At 39.6% G+C, this 24565-nt stretch overlaps 1 protein-coding gene across 11 annotated transcripts in view; it reads right to left on the bottom strand.

Moving 5' to 3' along the window:
* DOCK10 (dedicator of cytokinesis 10) overlaps nucleotides 1-24565 on the bottom strand; it is a 248355-nt gene that overhangs the window by 84303 nt on the left and 139487 nt on the right. For all 11 annotated transcript variants that reach the window (XM_074963916.1, XM_074963908.1, XM_074963911.1 and 8 more), the window contains exons 8-15: nucleotides 21269-21452; nucleotides 18670-18755; nucleotides 17282-17365; nucleotides 15617-15772; nucleotides 13213-13434; nucleotides 10258-10380; nucleotides 8424-8506; nucleotides 1014-1136 (exon numbers count right to left, since the gene is read on the bottom strand). In XM_074963916.1, coding sequence (XP_074820017.1) covers nucleotides 1014-1136; nucleotides 8424-8506; nucleotides 10258-10380; nucleotides 13213-13434; nucleotides 15617-15772; nucleotides 17282-17365; nucleotides 18670-18755; nucleotides 21269-21452 — 1061 coding nt within the window. The remainder of the gene's footprint in view (nucleotides 1-1013; nucleotides 1137-8423; nucleotides 8507-10257; nucleotides 10381-13212; nucleotides 13435-15616; nucleotides 15773-17281; nucleotides 17366-18669; nucleotides 18756-21268; nucleotides 21453-24565) is intronic.

Below are 24565 nucleotides of genomic sequence, written 5' to 3'. Positions count from 1 at the left end.
TCATCAGCATTAACTTACTGCTTTTCAATTTGCTTACTGCTCTACAATTTGAAACATGCCCCCCTTTAATGGGAATTCTGAGAACACTCACTTGTGGGGAACTTAGGGCATCATGGCTCCTGCAGCAGCTATATTGAGAGGGGACAAAGGCACAGGCATTGTGCCTGCATGGATGCCCTGAGGATGCCAAAGTGATCTTGTTCTTCTCTAAAAAAGGAGATGCTTCAGACAAGCTGACTAATGCATCTGTGGCCAACCCCTTAGCTAACTGGGGATGTCAGTGAACGTATTGCTGTATACTCGTAACTATGAGGATTAAGGGCCTGATCCAAAGCCCATGTGAGTCCTTCCATTGACTTCAGAATTGGATCAAATCATAAAGAATTTCCTACAAATGGAATTGTGATGTTTTGTCAAATTAATGTGTTTTTTGAGGGTTGTTTTTGGGATATGAGGAGACAGGAAGATATTCTGGGCCTGATTCTCTTGTCACACTGGTGCAACTATATCGACTTCAATGGAATTACTCCTTATTTACACTTCTGTGAGAGGAGAACCAGCCAAATCAGAATTTCAGAATTCACGTAATGGCAAACATTTGAGAAAAGTAGATGATTCCAAGGTCCACTATACAGGTTGCCGTGGAGTTCCCAATTATAAAAAATAGGGAGGGATGGGAGAGCCATTAAAGGATTCTTTTCATTTTCATGTATATTTCTCTTTTTCTCACAGTGTGTTCTTGCTTGTTCTTCCACCTGCACCTTCCCTAATTGACACTAATTCCATGAATCACTATCTTTTAATTGTAATAACGTGTATTAATGTCAAATGCCTTTCCAATTATCCTGGAAAGCTCAGTCAAAAAACACTCTTTGGCAGATAATGGACTAACGTGAAAAACATGCATTTAATATGGCTATTTTGACACACTCGCCAACGCGAACAAGGACACTAATGAAAATAGCATTATAACCTTAGGCCTCTCCCAAGCTGACCTAAAACCCATTCCTTACCTTCTGTATTCTGCTATTAATTTAATCAAATCTTCAGTTGAAATCTTGCTACTTTCTTGCCTGAACAAAGGTGAAAATCGGGAGTCTCTGTCAACATTTCCCTGATTATCCTTAAACACTGGTCTACAAAGAGAGAAAACAACATATATTTGATGACAGCCAGGCATGCTTAGTCATATTACTTGAGAATTTTCAATTCACACATAATTGTTCATCACTGATGACACAGTATGAACTCCTGTGCAAAAGTCAAAGGGAACAGATAGTTAAAATTGCTCTCCATGACATATACTTTAAAGCAAACGTGCTATTCTTAGTTCCTGTTAGGGGATGTAGCTGAATCATACTTGGGTGTTCCAAAGGGACACAATTTATGTGTGTATGTAGGCGCAAGTCCTGCAAAGATTTAGGTATACATTTAATTTTATGCAATGTGAATCGTTCTACTGACTTCAATAAGATTACTCACAATGCACAAAGTTCATAGATTCACAGGGACCATTCTGATCATTTGGTTTGACCACATGCATAAGATAGACCACAAAATGTCACCAAGTTATTCATACATCAAGCTGATAAATTCTGGCTGAGCTAGTGCATATCTTTTAGAAAGACATCCAGTCTTGATTTTAAAGACTTTAAGTGATGGAAAATTAATCACACCCTGAGGTAAACAGTTCCAATGGTTAATTGCCTTGACTGTAAAAACAAACAAGCAAACAAACAACAACCCAAACCCCAAAGACACACTGCACCTTATTTCCCCTCTGAATTTTTAAAGCTTCAGCTCTCAGCCATTGGCTTTGCTTATGATAAAATAAGCACATCTGTAAGTCTTTGCTGGAGTGGGGACTTAGAATGTGTGGGGACTTAGAATGTAACTTCTTTGGGGCAGGGACCTTGAGCCAGATTTTCCAGCCCATTAAATCTGCTTTGCACCTCTCCAGAATCACAAGGGTAGATTTACACTGGTGTAACTTGTCTCAATACATGTTTGAAGAGTTCTAACTACACTTTTGATAATATAAACAACTAATTGTAGAAAAAAGAAATATCATATTATAATTAAGAAAAATACATATCAGCTTTTGGTTGCACAGGAAATCATTCTCAGATATTTGCACTTCTGCTCACTGCCACTTTCAGGATTTAATTTAGACATTCCAGTGCCCTTTGAATTGCCCAAGGGTTCAAACACTCTGGCTGGATTGGATACTATAAGAGCTGTGCAATCAAACAACATTGGATTCAACTGCATCACGAAAAAAGATTGCTTAAGAAAAGTAAAATGCTTTTGACACAAAGGGCTACTCCACAAAGCAAGTAGCCAGTCTTTCTTCCCTAATTTACCTCTCTGTTATACTGCCAGTGAAAAAATAATTGATGTCAGCAGGAAATATTGCCAGATACTAAATAACGGAGTAAACCCCGAGAAAAAGATTCTACTGATAAGGACAAATGTACAATGTCTTAACTCAGTTAGCTGAGGTGGAGGGACCAACATTAAATTTCTCCATAACTACAGGGAAGTAACCTAACTCTGTTTTATCAAATGCTTTTAGCATTGTTTCTATTCTCCAAAGCCTTAGGTCTCCAGATTATCAGGAGAGATGTATGAAATAACCAATAAGTAGCCTCCGTTGTGCCACTAGAATTTGTCGAGTGACTGCAGAGTCACCGTGGGATGGGGAAGATTTCTTTCTCTCTGTTCCCCATGCATTCAGTTACTCTAGCACAGTGGTTCTCAACCAGGGGTACACGTACCCCTGGGGGCACAAAGAAGTCTTCCAGGGGGTACATCAACTCATCTAGCTATTTGCCTAGTTTTATAACAGGCTACATAAAAAGCACGAGCGAAGTCAGTACAAACTAAAAGACAATGACTTGTTTATACTGTTCTATATACTATACACTGAAATGTAAATACAATATTTATGTTCCAATTGATTTATTTTATAATTATATGGTAAAAATGAGAAAGTCAGCATTTTTTCAGTAATAGTGTGCTGTGACACCTTTGTATTTTTAGGTCTGATTTTGTAAGCAAGTAGTTTAAGTGAGGTGAAACCTGGGGGTACATAAGACACATCAGACTCCTGAAAGGGGTGCAGTTGTCTGAAAATGTTGAGAGCCACTGCTCTAGCAACTGAGGCCTTAAAACACAGCATCCAGGCTAAAAGAGTAAGGTGGGGAGATGTCAGTCCAAAAATACTGATGGACTTTCACTGCAGGATAAAAAGAAAAGGTATGTAAGTAGTGCACACAAAATATAAATATATTAATACAAACAGGTAACTGCTGTGGAATTAGGTGCTGCACCTTTAAGGGCTGAGCTTCCTAGACAGAGTTTCAGGGCACTGAGAAGCTCTTGTTGTTATGCACAGCCAGTTGTAACCAAACATGGAACAAAGCAGATTTCTTGCAAGCCTTGTGTGATCACTGAACACCAAAACTGCATGAAAACTACGCACGTGAATGAACGAAATAGGCAACCGTGTATGCAAATAGATTCTTACATCAGCAATTGCCCACTTGAAATAAACCATCTTTACAGCCTATTTTGCTACTATTCATATTTTGTGTATGCAGTTAGAAAATCTGGTCTCCTTTAGGCACATGTTATAATGGGGCTTATGTATATACACTGAGAAGAGAATTATGTGGCTTTTTGCTTGCCAGATCATACTGGTACCTCAGTTATTAGGGCTTGATAAAAGCTGAAGAATTGCTTTTGGAGCAAGCACTATGTGTATTACAGCTCTAGTTAACTAACTTCAGCCTTAAACTTTGCTAGACAGATTTATATTATGAGTCACACTTGCAAGTGAGAGTCCCTGACCATAGAAAGTAATCTACAGTTATTTGATAATGACAGCTGACATTGAACAAAACTTGAGTTAATTCAAAGAAAGGGATGGATCATAAAATGCTCATAAAATCCAGGAATTTAGCATTTGAGTAATAATTTATTGACTATCTACTGATCGTTCCTTGTGTACTACAAGCCTCCTTTTTGGAAAAGTCCTAGATAACTAAAAAGGAATTAAACTTTAATATTGTTCTATAAAAATACTCTGAAAACCAATTTAATAAATAATGAGATCCTTTGTTGACCTTTTAAACATTTCTATATAATTTTTTAGTATGGATTTCATTAGCTATTACATTGTAATTATACTGGTTCTGTAGGTTAAAATATCTGTAGAAAGGTCACAATTTAATATTAAACTTGGTATAACATTTCTTAAGGGTTGGCTAAGATACTGTGGAGGGATGGCTCACCTGTTTGGTCAGAGATACAGGGCCAGCTCCTCAGTTGGTATAAGTCAGCATAGTTTCATTAGCTTCAGAGCAGCTATGCCAGTTTACACCAGCTGAGAATCTGGCCCCAAACCTTGCAAAGTGTTAAGAGAGTCATACTATGGGATCTGTGTAGGTAGAGGGGGTTCAAGGCAAGAGGGTAATGTAAAAATTAATCCGAGTGAGTAAAGTTTCCCCAGATCTATTAAATGGAGACCAGACATACATCTACAAATCTTGGCAGGTTTGGTAGGAATATGAGAATGGAAGGTTGATGTATCACACTGTAATTCTAATGTATAGTGTAATTACAGTCACTTGCAAATATCTATAGTGCACCAAATGAGACCAATGCCAGAGAGAAATCCTGGCACAAACCTGAGTCAGCAACCTGAAGGCTGCATACAATTCTGTTATTAAATAAAGTAATCAGAGTTTCAATGGCACGAATGACAACATGACACATATGCAATTGTCATATTTTGGTTGAGTGAATGAATATGTAAAAATCACACTGTGGCCATCTGTAACTGCTTTAAATTATAATAACTCAAAAGGGAAAATTTCACAATAAAATGTGAACACAGTTAATGCAAGAAAATTAATAAGTGGAAAATACATTTTCAACCCAAGATTTTTGCAATTTATCCTAGTCAAAACACTTTTTGTGTGGTGTGATGTGTGTCTTGTGGAAATATCTATTTTCAAGCTACAAAATTAGAAATAGATTTATTGGATCAAATTCTTTGTTATATCAGTGTTTGTTACACTTCATTGTTCTTATGCCACTGGGAGTATGGCAATAGATTTACTCTGGATTTACACTGGCATAAATGCGAGCAGAACGTGACCTACTGAACCAAATTCAACCCTGGCATAACACCAGTGCTGTCAATGTGTTTATGAATGTAGTGAATTTGGACTAATGTGTTTCTGCTACACCGTGTCATCTGCCATGTTCTCATTAATGATGGAGAAGTTTAAGAAGAACCAGTAATTAGACCACAGCATATTTCAGAGTGGAAAAGAAGTCTGTAGTTTGAGGCCCCAAGGTAGGATTCTCAAATTAAGCAGGGGAGCACCAATCTCACCTGTGGGTCCTGTTCCGGTGGGTGTGCTCAGACCATGCCTAACACCTGTGAGCTGCCAGGCCCCCCCGCCCCACCATCAGGAGGGCCAGAGGCAGGCAACCAATAGGTGGAGGGGCAGCAGACTGCCTTAGGGATCAAAAGACACTGGGGGCACAGGGAGCGAGCACAAGAGAGATATCAAGCATCAGCAGCAGAGAGGGATGTTTTTGGTTGCTAGGACATGGACTACTTAAGTGGCTGACCTGGCTTAGATGCCTAATTCCAGGAGAGGATTTGTGGCTGAGGATCCTGAGGCACTTAAGCCCCTCTCTTTGGCATTTCTCTCCTTGCGAGCTTAGGAAGCTCCCCTTTCAGCTGATCGGCTTCATAAAATCCCTTCTCAAGGCAGGTAACACTCCACACGCTCTACCTGGGGAGCCTGTCACCCAGACTGGAGCTGAGTTTGCTTACTAACGACCTGATCCAGAAAGGTGCCAAGAGATTTCACATCCCACTTAGCTCGATGGGTGTGAGGGTTTAGGGATGCTGATGAAGGGCTCGATCATGTCTGCTAGACTCGGCTCACAATGGGGTTATTGCAGAGTAGTGCTGCGCTGATGGGAGTTCTTGACTGAGTCACCATGCTTCTCAAGCTAACCAATGCATTGGAACAATGCAGCCCCTGCACATGTTCCCCCCTGTGACCAGCCAGCTCTGCCTCTGCCACCCCCGCCCTATGCCTGCAGGGAGTAGTCCCTGTGCAAAGGAGTCTCAGTTTCTTCTCCTGCCACACTAGTGGTACAGCAGTGGGAATGAGCTAGGCAGGAGAGAGTTAAGAAAGAAATAGCTTAGGTTTGGCTCCTAGCCTGCATATACCTCCATTGTACCTTCCCTTATATGCTGAAACTGTTCTGCCAAACCAACAGACAACTATTCATGTAATTTTGATGAATGGTCCTTTGGACATATAAAGCTGATAAATATTGATGTGCATCCTTGAACTGGGTACAGTACAGCAGAACAAATTATCTTCCTTTTCCTTGAACAAGTGAACCCCTCTCCTTACTTTATTGGAGAGCAACCAAACTATCTGCCAATAAAATATAAATGAGTGCTTCTAATAGCTCAGCTTCGTTGTTATTTTGCCTCCCTCCCCACTTCTTCATCTCCGAACCTCTATAATTATAGAATCACCACCTCCATCTGCCCTAGGGGTGGCGACAGTGCTCTCTTGGGGCTCCACAGCTCCAAGTCAGGTAGGAGTATACTCATTCCAGACCCATTCCATGTGCATTACAACTACCCCTGATTGTCCTGGACAGCCCCTCAACTAGAAAGCTGTCAAGTGGGGGGAGGAGGAAGCTGCTGCTCCCCAACTGCTTCTGTAGGGCCTCCATTTAGTGCTCTACCATTCCTGAAACAAAATGGCAGGACAGAAGCTATAGAAGAAAAGTGCTTCTACATCTAGCAGACCTTACTCCTTTGACCAAGGTTCCATTCCCCACTTGGTGCATATACTACAAACACAATGGGGAGCAGTGCCTGAGGTGCTACTGGACCCCACTGAGCAGTGCTCTCTGGACAGCAATAAATTGAGAAGTAGGACAAAGCTGAGGAGGAGAGACCAAAACAGAAAAGGAGGAAGAAAGGAATCAAAGAAAAATAGAGACAGAGGGGAGGGAGAACAATACAGGAAGGGAGAAAACCAAGGCAGGAATCCAGGTGTCAGCTATCACAAGGTGACTGGCCCCTTTAAGGGGAGACGTAGCCAGCCCTACCTCTGAGAGGAGATCCTAGAAAGGGACTGATACTGGTACTGCCAGGGAGTCAGCCTGGGCGCTGAGTGCTCTAACCCAGGGACAGAAAGACTCTCAAAGCCCAGAAAGGGGCTAAGAACAGGGCCCAGAGGATGGGCTGAAGAGAAGCCGCTGAAGGGCAAAGGAACTTTTTTGTTTGTTGGGATCTTTCAATTGGATTTTTATTACCCTAGAAAGGGTTAAATTTTGATTGTGACTTGGCTGGAGGACTAAGCGACATCTCCAGTACAGGCCTGTAGAAAGTGGATGAGATGCACATTTGAGAAGGAAACAGGCAGGGAACATCTGCAGTGCCACACTTGGCCAGCAGGGGGGTACTCCAGGACTGGCACACCCCCATGACACCTGGGGAAGAGAAGGCAACAAAGAAAGCAAGGAATAGTCCCAAAGGAGAGATGAGGAAGTGAGAGAGAGTAGAATGTGCAGATGTACTATGGAAAGAAAATGGACAGGAAGCAACCAGGAGAAGAGGTAGAGGTCATGAGGGTAAGGGTTACAAGAGAGGGGATCCAACAATAAACACATTATTGTAATTAATTATTACTGAAAAGACAAAATAAATAAAACCTCCAGCTTTCTAATGCCTGCTGAGAATGCTAACAATGCAAGCGCTTCCAGGGCATTCTCCCCCTCCACCACCACCAAGACATAGGCACTGGGGCTACTAGGAGCTTGTGCAACCCCCAGATCTTTGGCCAATGTTTCTCAAAACTCGACAGGTGTAATCACAGGGACAGAGTTCCAATCTTGGATACCTACATGTAGGCTCTTAAATCTGTATTTAGGCTCCTATAGCAGGTATTCAATTCCCATTTCAGAGAAGAATTAGCTTTTTAAAAGTCTCCTGAAAGAATTTTAACTTTCAAACCTCTCTTAGAATATTTAGCACAAAATTGCTCAGAGTGGGTCTGCTCCTGCATTATTGTCATAAACTGACATTGTTCTTGATGTTTTCTAGCAACTTCAGCAGGTGTGTGAGTGATAGATGCTACCACATGAGTATTTAATGGGAACGTGACTTTAATTCATTTCCATAAATAAAGGGAAATAGGACAAAACAGAATTGATTAAAGCCACCAGGATCAGCCAGGGGCATGGATGAAGTAGAAAGTATTAGTTTGAAACTGAAAATGTGGCTCATAATAAAAGTACACGAACCCAAGAGCAGGGTGAGCTATAAGATGTTGTTAGAAAGGTTATATAAAAATAATCAATATACATACCTCACTGACCAAGCAAATGGCATACGGTATTTCCCCAGCTTGCCACAGAACTGTTTGTTGGATTTTAACACTTTTTGTGCACACTAGGTAAAGAAAAATAAATACCATTGGTATCATCAATGTCATCATCACAGTTTTTGAAACAAGGTGCGTACCTATGCGTACCGGAAATGCAATCTAGGTGGTGTTTATCTGAAGGGTTAACAAAATCAGACCAGAGTGCTGGAGCATCATCGTGGGAGAAGTTTACTAGGGAAAAGTTGCACTCTGCTGGAGGTCCGCAGGGGGTGGCGCTGGCCCTGGGAGGAGGTGAGAACAGGGTAACAGGGATGCACTGTTTACGTACATCCTCTGAGCAACCTCTGCTGGGGGGTCTTTTATGGAGCCCCTGAAGAAATTTAGTCTTCCCTTCCCTCTGGTGGAAGCCATTGGGAAAGGGCAGCAGTGGAAATACTACATGTTCTTCCTGCAAATTAATCCCTTCCATGGTACCAAGGCTCTCTTGTTTAAATTAACTAAATGGTAAGATTGATATTCTGGTCTCAGAGCTGGGATATCATAGTGCAGCCAGCAGATGTCAACCTCGATTCTGTCTTGCCTTACAATTTTCGCAACCCCATTAAAATCAATGGGGTTTCATGCGGCCTAAGTCAAGACAGAATTCGGCCTTTCAGTGTAGTGTCTGCAAAGCATTTTGAGTGCATATAAATCCAAGTAGCAGATCAACCCTGGAGTTTAAAATTGTTCAGGCAGACCAACAGAGGAAATTTTTTTTGTTGAAATAGTTAAAAAAATACATGTCAGGAAAATGTGTACCATGGCAGGTACCTTTAGGCGTTTACAATTTCAATCTCTCTCTCCCAGTTCATTGAAATTAAATTTTCTGAAACCTCTAAAGTGGGGACCTCAAATCTGCTGCGGCACTCTGTGCAACACACTCAAGTCCTAATCATTATGTAGAGTCAAGATATCAGAGTGGTAAATATCTCCTTAGCATACAGAGCCCTTCTTAAACCTTTATGTGAAGGAAGGGCAAGTGTGAACTGGCCACACAGGGTATGTCTACACTGCAGCAGGGAGGTATGTCAGTGCCATAATATCCACACTGCTATTCTTAGACACTTGGTGCCAGCTGAGCTAGCGTGAATCTGTCTACCCCTGCTGGGCATCACACCTCTCAGATGCAGTGTACACGTACCCACAAAGAAGCCTCTGCACCCCATGTGCACCATGGAAGTAGGCTGTACACCTGCCTACTTGGGACTGTAGCGGGAGACTAGCTAGGATCCGATGTTCCAAAATCACTTTATAATGGAAGCAGTCATCCTTTTAGCCCATTGCAGCATTGGTAATGTAGTCATGCTGCCTGCCTTTAGATTGCAGCGTGTGGATGGCTGGAACCAAACACCCACCTAATTCCCCTCTCAAAGGGCAGTTACTTATGCTTTGTATGGGGCTGGGGGCATTGAAATTCACTCAGCTAGAATAATACCAGCACAAATAGTACACAACAAATAGATTATAATCACACAGTATTTCATCTAGAATGCATATTTACCAACTCAGTTCTATTGCCAGATGTCCTGATGCAAACTACATCTACTATATTAAGTTTATTCTTGCATTACATGTTTAAGGGCTTCATCCTACTTCCACTGAAGTCAATAGGAATATTGCTACTGACTTCAATAGGAGAGGATCCTAAGTGAGCTTGTACAATTAAGCATCCATAAACTCATAAGCCTTGCAAATATAGTGTGCAGTGTTTTCCACCCACAGGGGGGGACATTTACACGAACAATCAAAGAGGCAATTTATGTTTATACTGCATTACCTTATTAGAGTCTGGATTCTTAATGTAAGGTTCAGCACTGCTGGCAATATTTCCCATGAGCACCTTTTCTATTCTTGCCACCAAAACAATCTCAGAATGGGGGTTACTTATGGAGAAAAGAGCCTATGAATAAAAAAGAGTATAGTTAATAAGCATATAACAATTCTGTAAAAAGTGGAGACATTGTCAATGCCCCCAGTTGGTGGAAAGGAAGTTCCTGTTTGAGCCTAAGTGAAGCTAGAGGGCTTCTGTGTTGGTGGATCTTGCACTTTCTTCTAGTCCCCTTAATGGGGAAATGTTAGATCGTTTACACAAACTGAAGCCCTTTATGGTTCATTAGTCTCTCTTAGAGTTACTCACATACATATGTTCTCTCATAGTTCAAAGCAACCACAGAGTCACATCACAACGAACAGTAAACACAACACACAGGAGTCACTGGCCAGCAATCTTCCTCCTCATTTTTCAGTCTTCACACAGAAGGGTGCCATACTGCATCTCATCCAGTCAACCACCTTGTCGAACCAACTTGCTGTGGGTGCCCTCTGCCCCTTGCACCTGGCACCAATCCCTGCAAAACTTATCTGGCCCATATGTCTCACAACTCAAGTTTTCTTTGTCTGGTCATCTTGATAGTATCCGGTATCACTCCAGTTATGCTGTAAATTTGAGCGATCACCTCCTCGTTAGTCGTGTATGAGGTATAGCTAATGCTCAGCAATCACCTGTAGTTTTCCAATTACAAGGCGGAAAGCTTCTTAATGTCCTGGCTCCTTAGCGTCGATGTGTCACATACATACAGCGAGATGCTAAAGACAAGAGACTACAGCAATTTCATTTTGCACTTCATGGTAATACCTTTGCTTCTCCAAATGTGACTGCATGTCACTAGGGCAGCAGGAGTGACTCCAATTTTATGTCAGACCTCTAAGTGATGTTTAGCATCCTTTGTGGTCAAGCTACCCAGGTATTTGACGTGCTCAACACACTCCAATGTCTCTTCAAATTTGCGTAGAAATATCTTCAACTTTTCAACCGTCTTTGTCTTTCCATGTGATATCTTTAGACCTAACAGTCTCGGCTTCCATCTCTACTCTTTCGAGCAATATTTGCACCTCTTATTCCGATGATCCAATCTGGTCAACATCACCAGCAAACCACAGATGACTAATTTTTCATCCATCAATGGGTACACCATCCTGTAGGTTTCCATCAGTGGCTCTTAAAATTTCTTCTAGATAATCATTGAAGAGGGTCGGTTATAGCATGCAGGCTCATCTGAGACTTATCCTCAAGTCACTGAATGTACGTAAACAGCACTAAGGAAGTCTAATTGAACTTAAAGGGAAGTCGAATTAATGCCTCACTTTTGAATTTCTTTGGAATCCCAGAAAGGGCTCATATTGACTGGTTATCTGTTTTGTGATATGTACACATATGTAAGATGAGAATATTGAATATGATACCAGAGTGATATATTTTCAATACAAGAAATCAGATCATTTGTATTTTTCATCATGATTCTCCTTTTGCTTTACATACAGAGGAATCTGTATTTCTGGATGTTAAAATAGCAGAGCTGATTTCAAACAAAAATGTAACTAAAATTAAAACTATTCACTGGAAAATATCAATTTTGAGGATTATGTTTGATTCTCTGATTGGAAAATTTGAAATAAAAAATGTTGTTTCAAATCAACATTAAAATGAAATGACATGTTTTGTTTCATTTTAATTTAAAATATTGTTTTGTTTCAGTTTGGGAAATTAAAAAAAAATCTATTTTCAGTTTTTGGAAAACAGTAAAAAAGCTTGAAAATCGGTGCTTTCCCCACTTTTACACACTTCTTTACCTTCTCCCCCGTATCCCATTGGACAAAGGAGGGAAAAGTACAAAAGCGAGAGAAAGGATAAAAATAAATTAATTTAAAAAACAAAAAATGAAAGTTGAAATTTTTCAGTTTCCAGAAATAAAAACGTAATGAAATGATATTTTAAGCTGAAACAAAATGAAAAATGTTGTATCACTTTGACATTTGAAAACTAAATGAAAGTTTTCATTTTGAAATGTTGTTTTGATACAAAATAAAATTAACATTCTTCTTTCATGTCATTTTGAAAATTCCTTTAGAAAACGCACCACTTTTTGGTTGAAAAATTTTGAAAGGAGATTTTTCTTACCGAATTTTCTCTGGCAAAAAATTGAGTTTCTGACCATCTCTACTGGGGCAGCCCTATGATATCCCAGGTAACCAGGGAGCTTTCTTTCCATTAAAAATTGCCTCTAATGAGATAGCATAGATGCCTATTTTTTTAAGAAATTTGGTCACAGCCATACAACGTACTCATTAGTATGCAGTTTAATACCTGAGTGTAATAGTATCTACAACTGAAATTATAAGGAAATTCTGGAGTCAAAATGTGATACATCATGTTGGAATTTGGCCTGACTATAAAGCCAAACATCCTTTTGCAAAAAGATGAATTACAGAACTTACTGAAGACATGGTCCCATTACCATACAATCTTAGGACCCAGTTCAGGAAAACATCCCTATTCAGGAAATCTCCCAAGCACATGCTTAAGTGATTTCCTGAATCAAAGCCTAAAAACAGATGTAACGTAAATTAATAATATGGAAAAGAAAACTGGTATGGAGAGTAAATGGAGGACAAGAGTTACAATAACAAGACTGTGTAATGCAGACATCTAGATGAGATTTTAAATTGTGATTTTGTTTGGCTGGTTTGGGAGAGGTCAATGATTGAGCCCAAAGAGTTAGCATAAAAATGGCTGCACACTTCATGGGTTTCTCTAGATGACAGATACTGATAGTTTCAAAGGAGCCATTAGAGCCCAGTTTAGGATGTGTACAGTGCATATGGAACACAAGTACCATTAGTGGTGTGAACAGTCCCATTTAAACATCAGTGAGACACGTCATGCATCATGTACCTGTTTTGGATACTTCAACCATGTCTCTGGAAATCCCTTGACCAGTGGTTCTTCTGCTTCACTTGCGTCCATTGTTTCAATATTGCCATTTTCCAGTGAAGACGAGGAACCTAAAACCATCTGTGTAACAAGTGTGTGGTTCAGATCCACATGAAAATCAGCAGAGATTTTCCTGTTGTCCCTGATATCAAACAGAGCCACGCTCACAAAAAATGGCTCAATCTAGAGATAAAAATCAGAAACAGCTTGATTAAAATATAATACTATCAGAACACAAGAGGTTTAAAACCTATCAGTTCTATGTCCAATGTGCCAGACTGTGCAGCCACCAGAGGATGTAGGGTGCAAGAAATTTCTCCCACCTTTGCACCACTATGCAGGTGCAGTACATGTTTTTAGTCCTTGAACTCCAGGGCTGCAACTCTAGCTCTGCCTGCAGGGTTAGACTACCCAGAAAGGACGGGGAGAGGTCAGGCATAGTGATAGCTCTGCCTGCACTTCATGTTAGCTAGCAGAGCTGGAATCACAAAGGGCAAAACAAACACAGCACTGTTTTGGGAGGACGTCGCAGCACTCATGCTCTCCTTGATCTTGCTCTTTATAGCAGTGGTTCTCAAACTTTTGTTCTGGTGACCACTTTCACATAGCAAGCCTCTAAGTGCGACGCCCCCTTATAAATTAAAAAAACACTTCTTTACATATTTAACACCATTATAAATGTCGGAGGCAAAGCGGGGTTTGGGGTGGCGGCTGACAGCTCACAACCCCCTGAGGAGTCCCGACCCCCAGTTTGAGAACCCCTGCTTTATAGCATTCCTTTGCAATTGTGCATGCAGTAACAACAATAAAGAACTTTGCTGACACAACGTTGCCGTTTTCTCACCAGTCCTGCAATATTTGGTGTTTTTTTTAAAGCACCTGCTCCTAGAATTCAGTGATTAGGTCAAAATCTCAGCTTTCATTTTTTTAAAAAGTGTTTAGCTTCATAGTTGCAGAGAAAAGCATGAAAACATGAACCCTGTGGTTCAAAAAACAGACCAAACATTTATCTCATTGGATTTTTAAACCAGTTTCATGAGTTTGGAGCGCCTGACTCATGATTTCTGAAAACTTGGGTTTGACAGTACAGTTGGCATCTAAATCGGAAATGTGAATGAGAAATATGCAGACCAGCTAGTTCACAGATAAGGGTTAAGGTTACCAAACGGATCCCTTGAGAAACACATTTCACAAATGTCCTGACACAAAAGGCTTGGCTGCAGTCATTACAGTTTACAGCTGCTTTGCATTGCTCTGTGGAACAGGAGAATCTGACCCTTAATGAAATTATGGATGCAGGGTGCATTAGCAGATAATCCATTCTATGCTTTCGTAGTTCTGGACTGAATTATTGCATTTCCTTGCTACAATCATCATTACTTTACTTCCCCAGCTCCTTCATTCTGCTGTAAAAGTACTGACCACCATATGCTGATTATGCACCCACTCTAGTGGTGATCTGCAAATGAAAAATCAATGTCTCATATGTAATGGATGGAAGCTGAATTGCCAGAACATGGGATTTGATGAAATATTTGAAATTCTCCCACTTAAAGCAGGAGTTAACAAGATCCAGGGATTGTGCATTGATGGTTTAGGTTTTCTTTCTTTCTTTCTTTTTTTTTTTTTTTTACAAGAATAAGAGCGGGAGGAGGATATTACAGATTAAGTTTTGTGCCTCAATATTTATTGTGCTTTCATGGATTTATAAAGTCTGTAAGCACTTTAATCAATAAAATGAAAGTTTGTCTACTTTCATTTAGCTTGTATACAGGCCCAGTGCTATTTTCTATCCTAATGCAATAATAATCTTCCATCATCACAACAGATATACACATCTCCTAAAGTCGGAGTGAACTACTGGGTTATGGCCCCACTTTGTACAATGGAGGGAGCACATTAGCCTTACAAAACACTGTGATTTATCAGATGGAATGTTGCCCGCTCTACATTGATACCAATTTGTTGTGTGCTTATAGGACCTGATCCAAGGCCCATGGAAGTCAATGGGAGTCTTGATGCCAGTGGGCTTTAGATCAGGGCCATAATGCAGAGTGAAGAAAAGGCTGACCGGGATCTTCACAGATTGCTTTCTATTGCACTTAGATCCACAAAGAATCAATACCTCCAAAATATTCTATTGCTACATTCAATACAATTATTAACCGTCGAACATTGGTCTAAGAACTCCCTAAGTATATGATTAAAGCCTAATGCATACACACAGGGAGAGGGAAGAGCGAGCTTGGAATATGGAAGAAGGAGCTTTCATCGCACCTCCTAATTGCAGCAGTAATGCAGATTTAAGGAGTCCCATCCTTGAGGAAAAGAGACATGCATATGCAGAGAAATATACATAGCTTACATTGGTTATAGGATCATTTTCGTTCTCAGTCACACAAGCCTGAAGATTCAAACTGAGGGATTTACAAGTTATCATGATCCTCTTTGCATCCTTTTCCTCAAATGGTTTGATCACTGAATCTGTTCCTGGAAACTCCTTTTTCTGAAGATTTGAGGCCTAGAATAAACAATTTGGGCTGATTATTTATGTGTAGTATACACAAAAAAAAATCCAGCATTATAAATAAGATTTCTATCTGCACTATTGACTACTGCAGTATCTGAACACCTCACAAACATTAATAATCTATCCCCATGTAACCCCTGTAAGGAAGGAGAGTATTATTACTCCCAATTTACAGATTAAGAGCTGAGGGAAAGAGGTTGCCTACGGTCACATAGGGTGTCTGTGGCAGAGCTGAGAATTGAATTTACATCCCCTGAATTCCAGTCCAGCACCTTGGTGTCAATTTCTTGTAATTTGAAAAACAGAGACCAATTTGAATTGTTTATTTCCCTGTTTAGATGAATGAAGACAAAACGCTACAGAATGTAACTCCAAAGACATCTGTGTAGTAGATTTCAGACCTCTATCACCCTATATTTCAGTTGACTTGAATGAGGGGTGTCCTGACTACAGCTTTAGGCAAGGTTTTTATTTCTCAACAACATAAAGATGACTTAGAGACTAAAAAATTTGTTTGAGCATAAGCTTTCGTGAGCTACAGCTCACTTCATCGGATACATGCATGCATGAAGTGAGCTGTAGCTCACGAAAGCTTATGCTCAAATAAATTTGTTAGTCTCTAAGGTGCCACAAGTACTCCTTTTCTTTTTGCAGATACAGACTAACATGGCTGCTACTCTGAAACCTGTCATAAAGATGACTGTTTTTCCAGTCTTGTTCCCCATTAACCACTGGCAAAACATCCATTCAATGAGAGAAGTAACAAGCCCTGAATCCTGAAGTTTAATGTCTATTAAGCTACTAAAGATGTTCAAATAAATTAAAACCAACCTGAACCTTCCAAATCCCCAGCTAAGCTACTTAAGTAGCTTTGGTGAACTTTTCTTCCCATTGCTTATCTTTTCTGTATGCATCTTTGCAGTAAAAGCCAAAGTAGGGAATAACCATGAAAAATGCTATTCTTGTAGTGTTTCCAGACCATGAGGAAGTACCAGGAATCTTGAGATAGCCTGTTCTTGTGAGATTTCCAGTCCAGTTTGGGAGATTCAGGAGGTTGAGACATAGTTCAGAGAAGGAACTAAACTTTGGTATTCTTATTCCAGCTGAACCAAGCTTTGGTCCCAGTGCAGTTTCTTCTTGAAGTCAATAATATTTTGCCACTGACTTCAAGTGAAAGCAAAATTGAAACCTTTTTGAGAATCACTCACTGCTAGGTTTTAATGCCACTCATCTAAAAAGCAGATCAGCTATAAATAATGCTACATAATCAACAATTCAGCAGCAACCATTGCCAAGATGGGTAGCTCAAACACTGTTTGTGTGGAGAAGATGCAACATTCCAAATAGTGTTCAACACAGATGTGGAATTCTGTTGCATAGGTAAGTACCCAACCTGCCTGCTGACCTCTAAACAACCCTTGTGTTTTTTTTGGTAACCAAGTCAGTTTGGGCCTCTTTATCTTGAATACCGTTAGAAACTAAAACAGGATTCTCACTTACAGTTATATCAGGATCTAAGGAGAACAGATTTAGTCGTTCCGTATTTCGAGAAGCTTTCACGGTTTCTTCTGTTTCCGCGATGTACTGTGGCAATAGTTAATAAATTAGTCTTCTGTATACAGACATTTTTTCCAGATACAGTTGGTAACACTTAGAAAAATTATTGATGCTTCATTTATAACAATAATACTTTTTATTTTTTATCAGTAGCTATCATCTGAGGAGCCCAAAGTGTCAAACTTTAATTAAACCTCACAACATCCCTGTAAGGTAGATGCATTTTATCTCAGTTTTACAGATAGGTAAACTAAGGTATGGAGAGGTTAAGCAGCTGGCCCAAGAATCACAGTGATGGGCCAGGAATAGAACCCAAACTTCTAACCATCAGTCTTCTGTGCCAATAAGGGCTGAATAATTTATCTAAAAACAAAACAGACATTTGGATTCCATTTTTTCAAACACGTGAATTCAGTGATACTTTAATATTATTTTGGAAATTTCAGGTCAATCTGTTTCATAAGCACATTACACAGTACGACCGGGATCAAATTTTACCCTCAGATTCATGTGCCACTCATAACTGAAGTCACTGGGGAGTTAGACACCCACATATCTGGGCAGAATTTGGTCCTTTATATGTATCATATTATCATCTACTTTAGATAAATTTGTCATGGTGATGTACATTAGAAAGTAGATCAGATAGACAATCATAACCCAGCTGCATTCATTTAAAATAGCTCGACATAATATTTTTATCATAGCTTTTTAGCCATTTGTTACCGTAAATAACCAAAAAGTAGCTGCCATTCACTTTCTCCGTGTGTGTGTGTGTGTGTGTGTTTGTTTTTAAATTAGCTCATCTTGATAGAGAAGTCTATGCCACAGTTTCAGAGAAAGAAAAAAAAAACGTACTCCTTTCTCCCCAGCACTACCGACAACTTTCAGTGAAATTAGATAAGATAACCACCAGTACACAGCCAATTTCCTTGGAACTCTGCAGGCAATACAGGAAATCTTGCCTCCTTGAGGGCAAAGTTTCCCAAAATGCAGTGATGCTGAATAGAGAAGAGAATGAATCATTCTTGAATAAATTGACTTCAAAGGAGCTATGCTGAATTACTTCAGGGGACAATATGGCCCGAAAACTCTTAGCGTTACTTATGGTTGAAAGCTATTCTGTTTCAGATAAAGCTCCCAAGAGCTCTAATAGAAAATAACAGAACCACTTCCTCTTTTGCTTTGTCATGGCCTTAAAATACAAAATGACATGTGCTGGGGTTTAAAACCTCTCCTTGTGTTACCAATCATCTTACGAATTGTTTGGTACATGTGACCCATGCAGTAATTTATACCAGCACAGCATAGTAAAATGTCATGTTTATTACTTTTGCAAAGTCTGGGTGCAAGGTGTTCTCTGAAGAATCAGTCTCCTCTTGTGGGCAATCATAATTCTCCGAAACTTCTTCAGAATCTTAAAAAGAAAACCATTATTGAGAATGACTATAAGATTTGTATTACACCTGCAATTAACCTCCAGGTTTAAAATCCAGTTCACATCCTATTCATCTGTTCCATATTTTGTTACTTTTAGCACAGCAAATTATCAAGATATACATATTCTGTAACTGTTTAACAGAGTGCTTTTATCACTGTGACCCTTGTCCTTCCCAACCCCATCTCCCACTATTGTTTGTTACTGCCTCTTATTTTGCCATAACTAAAATTGGATGTTATTCTTTACAGGGCAAAAGTCATGTCTGTATTTGTTTTCTGAAGCATCTAGCACATTTATGAGCACTGCATACACAATAAATAATAATACCCCTACTGAAGGGGCCTTTTCACCTTTCTCCATCCCTCTTGAGGTAGCACAGGGGACTTACTATAATCTTATGGGCCAGATCCTCAGTTATTATAAACTGGTGTAGCTCCAGTGATGGATTTACACCAGCTAGGGACCAAGTCCTAAGGCTCCAAAAACTCCAAGGGCTTGTCTGATGTGGACAAATAAATCCAGAATGGGGAGCTGTAGAGAATCATTCTATGTAACTCTGCAATTCTCCAATTGTAGAAGATCCTTTTTTTATTTTTATTTCCCCTTGGTAGTTTAGCCAGTTGTGGTGCAGATGATATGAGTTACTACTAGAACTTACTAAAAGTTGGAATTTCCATTTGGTGAGAAATTCCAAAAACCTTCAAAAATAAATTTGTTCTCTTTAGGAATGAAAAGTAGAATTTTCAAAATTTCCCACAAAAGGGAAATTCTGAGAAAAAATGTTTTGAAATAATCAAAACATTTTATTTTGACTTCAAAGGAGCTACGCTGAATTACTTTAGGGGAGAATATGGCCTGAAAACTCTTAGCGTTGCTTATGGTTGAATGCAATTCTGTTTCAGATAAAGCTTCCAAGAGCTCTAATAGAAAATAACGGAACCACTTCCTCTTTTGCTTTGTCATGGCCTTAAAACACAAAATGACATGTGCTGGGTTTTTAAACCTCTCTTTGTGTTAGTAATCATCTTTCAAATTGTTTGGTACATGTGACCCACACAGTACTTTATACCAGCACAGCATAGTAAAAATGTCATGTTTATTACTTTTGAAAAGTATAAATATATAAAATAAAAATGTAAAATGAAATGCTATCTGGGAGCCCAAGCACCAAGGCTCTCGGCTCAGCCGTGGCTCCCAGCTCCACTGCAGGAAACTGGGAAGCCCTGAAAGTTTCCAGGGCTTACAGAGGTCCCCTATTGCAGTGCTCTAGCCAGGTCTCCCATAGCTTACAGGTCCTGGCTCCACTGCAGGGAGCTTGGAAGTCCTGGAGTCCATGGCTCCAAAGCAGTCTGCATGGTGTGCTGCCCCAGAGCCATGGACCATGGAAGTCCTAGGTTCACAACTCTGACTGGCAGTCCACCAGGTAGGCTGCCAAATAGTGGGACAGTCAGCTGGCAGGTTTCCAACAGAAAACCTGCCTTTCCTCTGTTGGAAGATACATCACAATCAATTCACTCCCAGGGAACATTTTGATTTTGACTCCCAGTGCTATTTGTTACAGCCTCCAGCTACTGATCTGTGGCTTTTTAGCTCAAGCTGTAGCAGCTCATGCTTTTAGGTTCCTGGTTCAATCTCTGGTATACCAGTGAAGAGGGTGGTCATCACATAAGTGGGGACTTCAATGAAATTTGAACCTGTGGCCTTTGACACTTGGGACAAGGTTTCTTTGAGCTGAAAAAGTATGTAACCTACTGGTGAGTGTGTTATGCCTCTCCCTTCACGCCCAATATACAGGGGATATTAGTTGTTACCCACTCCCAGCTCTAGAGCTTTAGCTTATGCTTTTAAGTCTGAAAGTCTTTCAATCCCTGGTGTGTTGGCCAAGAGAGTCTTGTCACATAGTGAAAGGGCATTTATACACAAATTCATTCACAATTGCCAGAAATAAATGCTAGCACATTAATGCATTAAGCCTCCATCAAAATGGAAACTTATAACAGCTGGGATTTTGCATTTCTTCCAGAGGTAAAATAAATAAATAAAAACAGAAAAAAAATTGTAAAATCAAAAACTAAACAAACAAACAAAAAAACACTGACCGACCTCTCCAAACTAAAATTCCTTAAAACTTTCAGACAATATCAGGACAGCAAGTCACAAAGTATACATACAAAAACATTAAATGGAAGACCGATAGGCAAGTCTCAATTTATATAGAACTACCTGTGCAAGGCTGTCACATGACTCAGACTGCTTTATTGGGAGCTGTGATGCTTAAACTCCACATAGCCCTTTGAAAATTACCCCCAAGAGTTAACTGATACTTTCAGTGAATGTAAAAGCTTTGGAGCCATTCTGTCAAAAATCGATACTGCTGTGGGTTCAGAATCCATCAAAGATGCTGGCAGTTAAAACAATCTGATACCAAAATCTGAAGATGCATTTTTTGTATTCAGCACAAAAAGCAATGCAAATACATTCATTCTTACCAAGTTTCATATCGGTGAGATCTGCGCTTTTCCTTTCCTGAATGGTCCCCTCCGGATTTATTTGCAGGATTTTGTTGAGAGTGGAAATCCAGTCATCCATATCCTGCTCATTTTCAGCTGCCAGCACAAAGTATGTCAGGTCATTCATTTTCAGCTCAAAGGCATGCTTCCTAAGCCTGTTATTCTGTTGTATCAAAAAGAAAAAAATATTAAAATGAAGACAGGAACTATTTTCAAAAGTTATTGAAAAAAGTCACATAGAGTGGTGGGGCTTTTATATGGCACACCACCTTAGGACTAACACTCAAGGAAATTTAGTGGCATTAAAAAACAAAACATAAATGACAAATTTTGTGATATTAATGTTCATGAAACATTGTCTATGCTCACCAGGAGACTGAAGTCCTCTTTTAGCTATAAAACTGCTATACCATGGGCAGTTCCTACATAACTTCTGGCAGTACTTTCCTACAGTATCTCACATGTGGGTTGTAACTTATGTGATAAATAATTAAAGCTCTCTGAAGACGAAAGCACTATACAAGTGCTAAGCATTGTTATGTGTTTCAGTGCTGTCTGGAGAGACCACCTCTACAGCTGAACTATGCCATATCCATTCAGTCATACAACATTCTGCTGAGAACGCCAGAAGGACACCAATTAGTATTAAATGTAATTTCTGTGATGTGGATATTTGCCCACTAGGAACTGGACTAGCTCCACCAAACTCATTCCATCAAACAAGTACCACATGGTAAGAGTATTCAGTCACCACCAACTTGGGCTGGAATTGAACTAGTGACCCTGAGGTCAAAGGTTCTGCTGCTTATGATGAATCCCCTGTTTCATGCAGTCTCCCATTTCAAGACATTTACAAATGCTACCAACTATGTGAAGCTGCTGACTAGTTCCAGAGCAACTAATGAAGTTAGAAAAGTGATGAGCCCCTTTGTTCTTTTTCCCCCACCACAACTGCTGTACTGCTGCATTCCATGGACACTCCTGTAAAATCACTAGAGACTTGAGTCAGTTCCTCTCGCTGACACCGAACAGCTTTTACTAGTGCTCCTCCTGCATCCCAAACCCCACCAGAAATGGAAAATACAAGTTAAAATAACCTTTTTTCGCTTTTTAGGGGAAAACATGATCCCTGAACACATCACTCACCTCTCCAAGGCTGAGGGTCAGAGCACTGGGAACAAGGTTGTTGAGCCTTCCTACTTCTGCTCTTTTCATTGAGTCACTATTTTCCCTATGCTTTTCAGTTTGTCTCGCACACGAATATTATTGAGTCATCACAATATAGTATTAAGGTGTCTCTAAGACAATGGAGACTAACAACCATCCCTTTATTATGTAGGGCACTGTCTGTACAGTACTCTCAACCAGTCCTAAAGGCCTGAAGTGCTTGGCATGGCCAGGATGCATCTACTAAATATAACTGTCCTGTGTGTATGCCGTGTGCATTATCCATTCTTCACCCCAATGTTTATATTCATTGTTTTTTAACCTTTACAGAGAGGTAAAGTTATATTTATAGCCCTGTATGGATACAAAATTTGTACCCGCATCCGATCCACGATCTGTAAAATTGGTCTGCGGATATCCGCATCTGTGGATATAAAGCAGATATCTGCAGATTTGCAAGGCTCTAGATATAAAATTTTGATCCGTGTCCATCCACGATCAGCAAACAAGGTCTGTGGATATCTGTGGCTATAGAGCGGATATCCACAGATTTGCAGGGCTCTAGTGATATTCAAAGAAGTACTGAAGCAGTTACACCTTGTGAATATATAAGACAATGCTTAGAACAGAAAAGAACCAGAGGAAGAATCTAGAACACTGACTTAATTTAATCCAACCAACGTTATTGTGAAAAAATGTATTAAACAAAATATGAATGATTAATCTCTACAAGGCTTCTGAACTGCCTGCCAACTGCATTGTATTCCTTATAAACTGTTTTTTTTCTGGCAGTACATAACATCCAAAGACTTTGTCTTCAGAACAGGCTTTCAGGGAGAAAACACTTTACTTTAATCTCTGCTCAAATAACATTTCTCCTCTTCTCCATCCACTTTTAAAGTGCAAGGAAAATTCCAGTTTGAAAGATTAAAATGTCTGAGTGGGTTTCACTAATAGGACCTGAATACAGGACCCTTATTCATGTTGGTGAAAATTATCTTACAGAAATAGTCCCATTTGAAGTCCCCCTGCATACATCCAACAGCCATAAAAGAGACTGTGCCTCTCGAAGCACAGTCTCTTCCTTCCTTCTTCCAGAACAGTTTGCTCCCTCTATAAATGGCTTTGTGACAATTACATAATTGAGGCCAGTTGTTAATCTAATACAGGCTGTAAATTGTACCATTCCTCTTCATTCTTTCTTCTTACAGTTAAATATTATTTACAGAACCATAAGCATTAGATACCCTTTAAATTGGATTGTTCCCCCAACAGAGGACTGTTTAAGGAAATTCAAAGATTCCATGGAAAAAACTTAGGTATATTGTCTGCCCATTTTTCTACACAACTCCAGGACAATTTTGTTAATATGAGGTTAAGAAATCAACCAACAAATCTCTCCAGAAGACTGGAAGAACTGACCATTGCAAACAATACATTTTCCCCTTCATGGAAAGAAGACAGTGGGAAATTCTGATGAGATATTACCAGTCACCACATTTTGAAATGGCTTTTTGGAAAAGTGCAAGATGCTGTTGGTGAGCATGTTAGAGTCATTCTAAGAAGAGAAAACTGAATGGTAATTTAAACAAAATGTGAGATAATGTGTATATGATTGTAGCTATATATTTCTTAAATGAAGGTTAAAAAAAATCAATTCCCAATGTAATGGCAACCAGACTTAAAACTGGTCTATATCATCATGATGTACTTGCAGTAAATGTTTAATGCATCAGGCCCAGTTCTGAGAACCAACAGCTCTTTAGTTAATGAAATAGCTTGGTGAAATTGAATTAAATTACATGATTCTCTAATGCTAATACAGTACATTTCTCTCTTCACATTTACCAAATTTACAAGATTTTATGTGATACTCTTATAACACCAGTTATAAGCCTCTTTTATCACACTCTTTTAAACTTCAAAGAGATCTCATACCAGGATGGCCCTTCTTTATAATAAAGCATTAGTAACCATTTACTATAGCTGTCAAAGCTCACTCATTTGTTTTCAGTATTTCAGAAAGATGTCATTAACAAAAATTAAGCCATGACCATAAAGATATCGAAGAACCCTGCAGGTTTCATCCAGGCAGTAGTGCTACCTGGC

The sequence above is a fragment of the Natator depressus genome, chromosome 9 (assembly GCF_965152275.1).
Source record: "Natator depressus isolate rNatDep1 chromosome 9, rNatDep2.hap1, whole genome shotgun sequence".
In the NCBI taxonomy this organism is placed as follows: domain Eukaryota; kingdom Metazoa; phylum Chordata; order Testudines; family Cheloniidae; genus Natator; species Natator depressus.
This window is presented reverse-complemented; position numbering and strand designations above follow the sequence as displayed.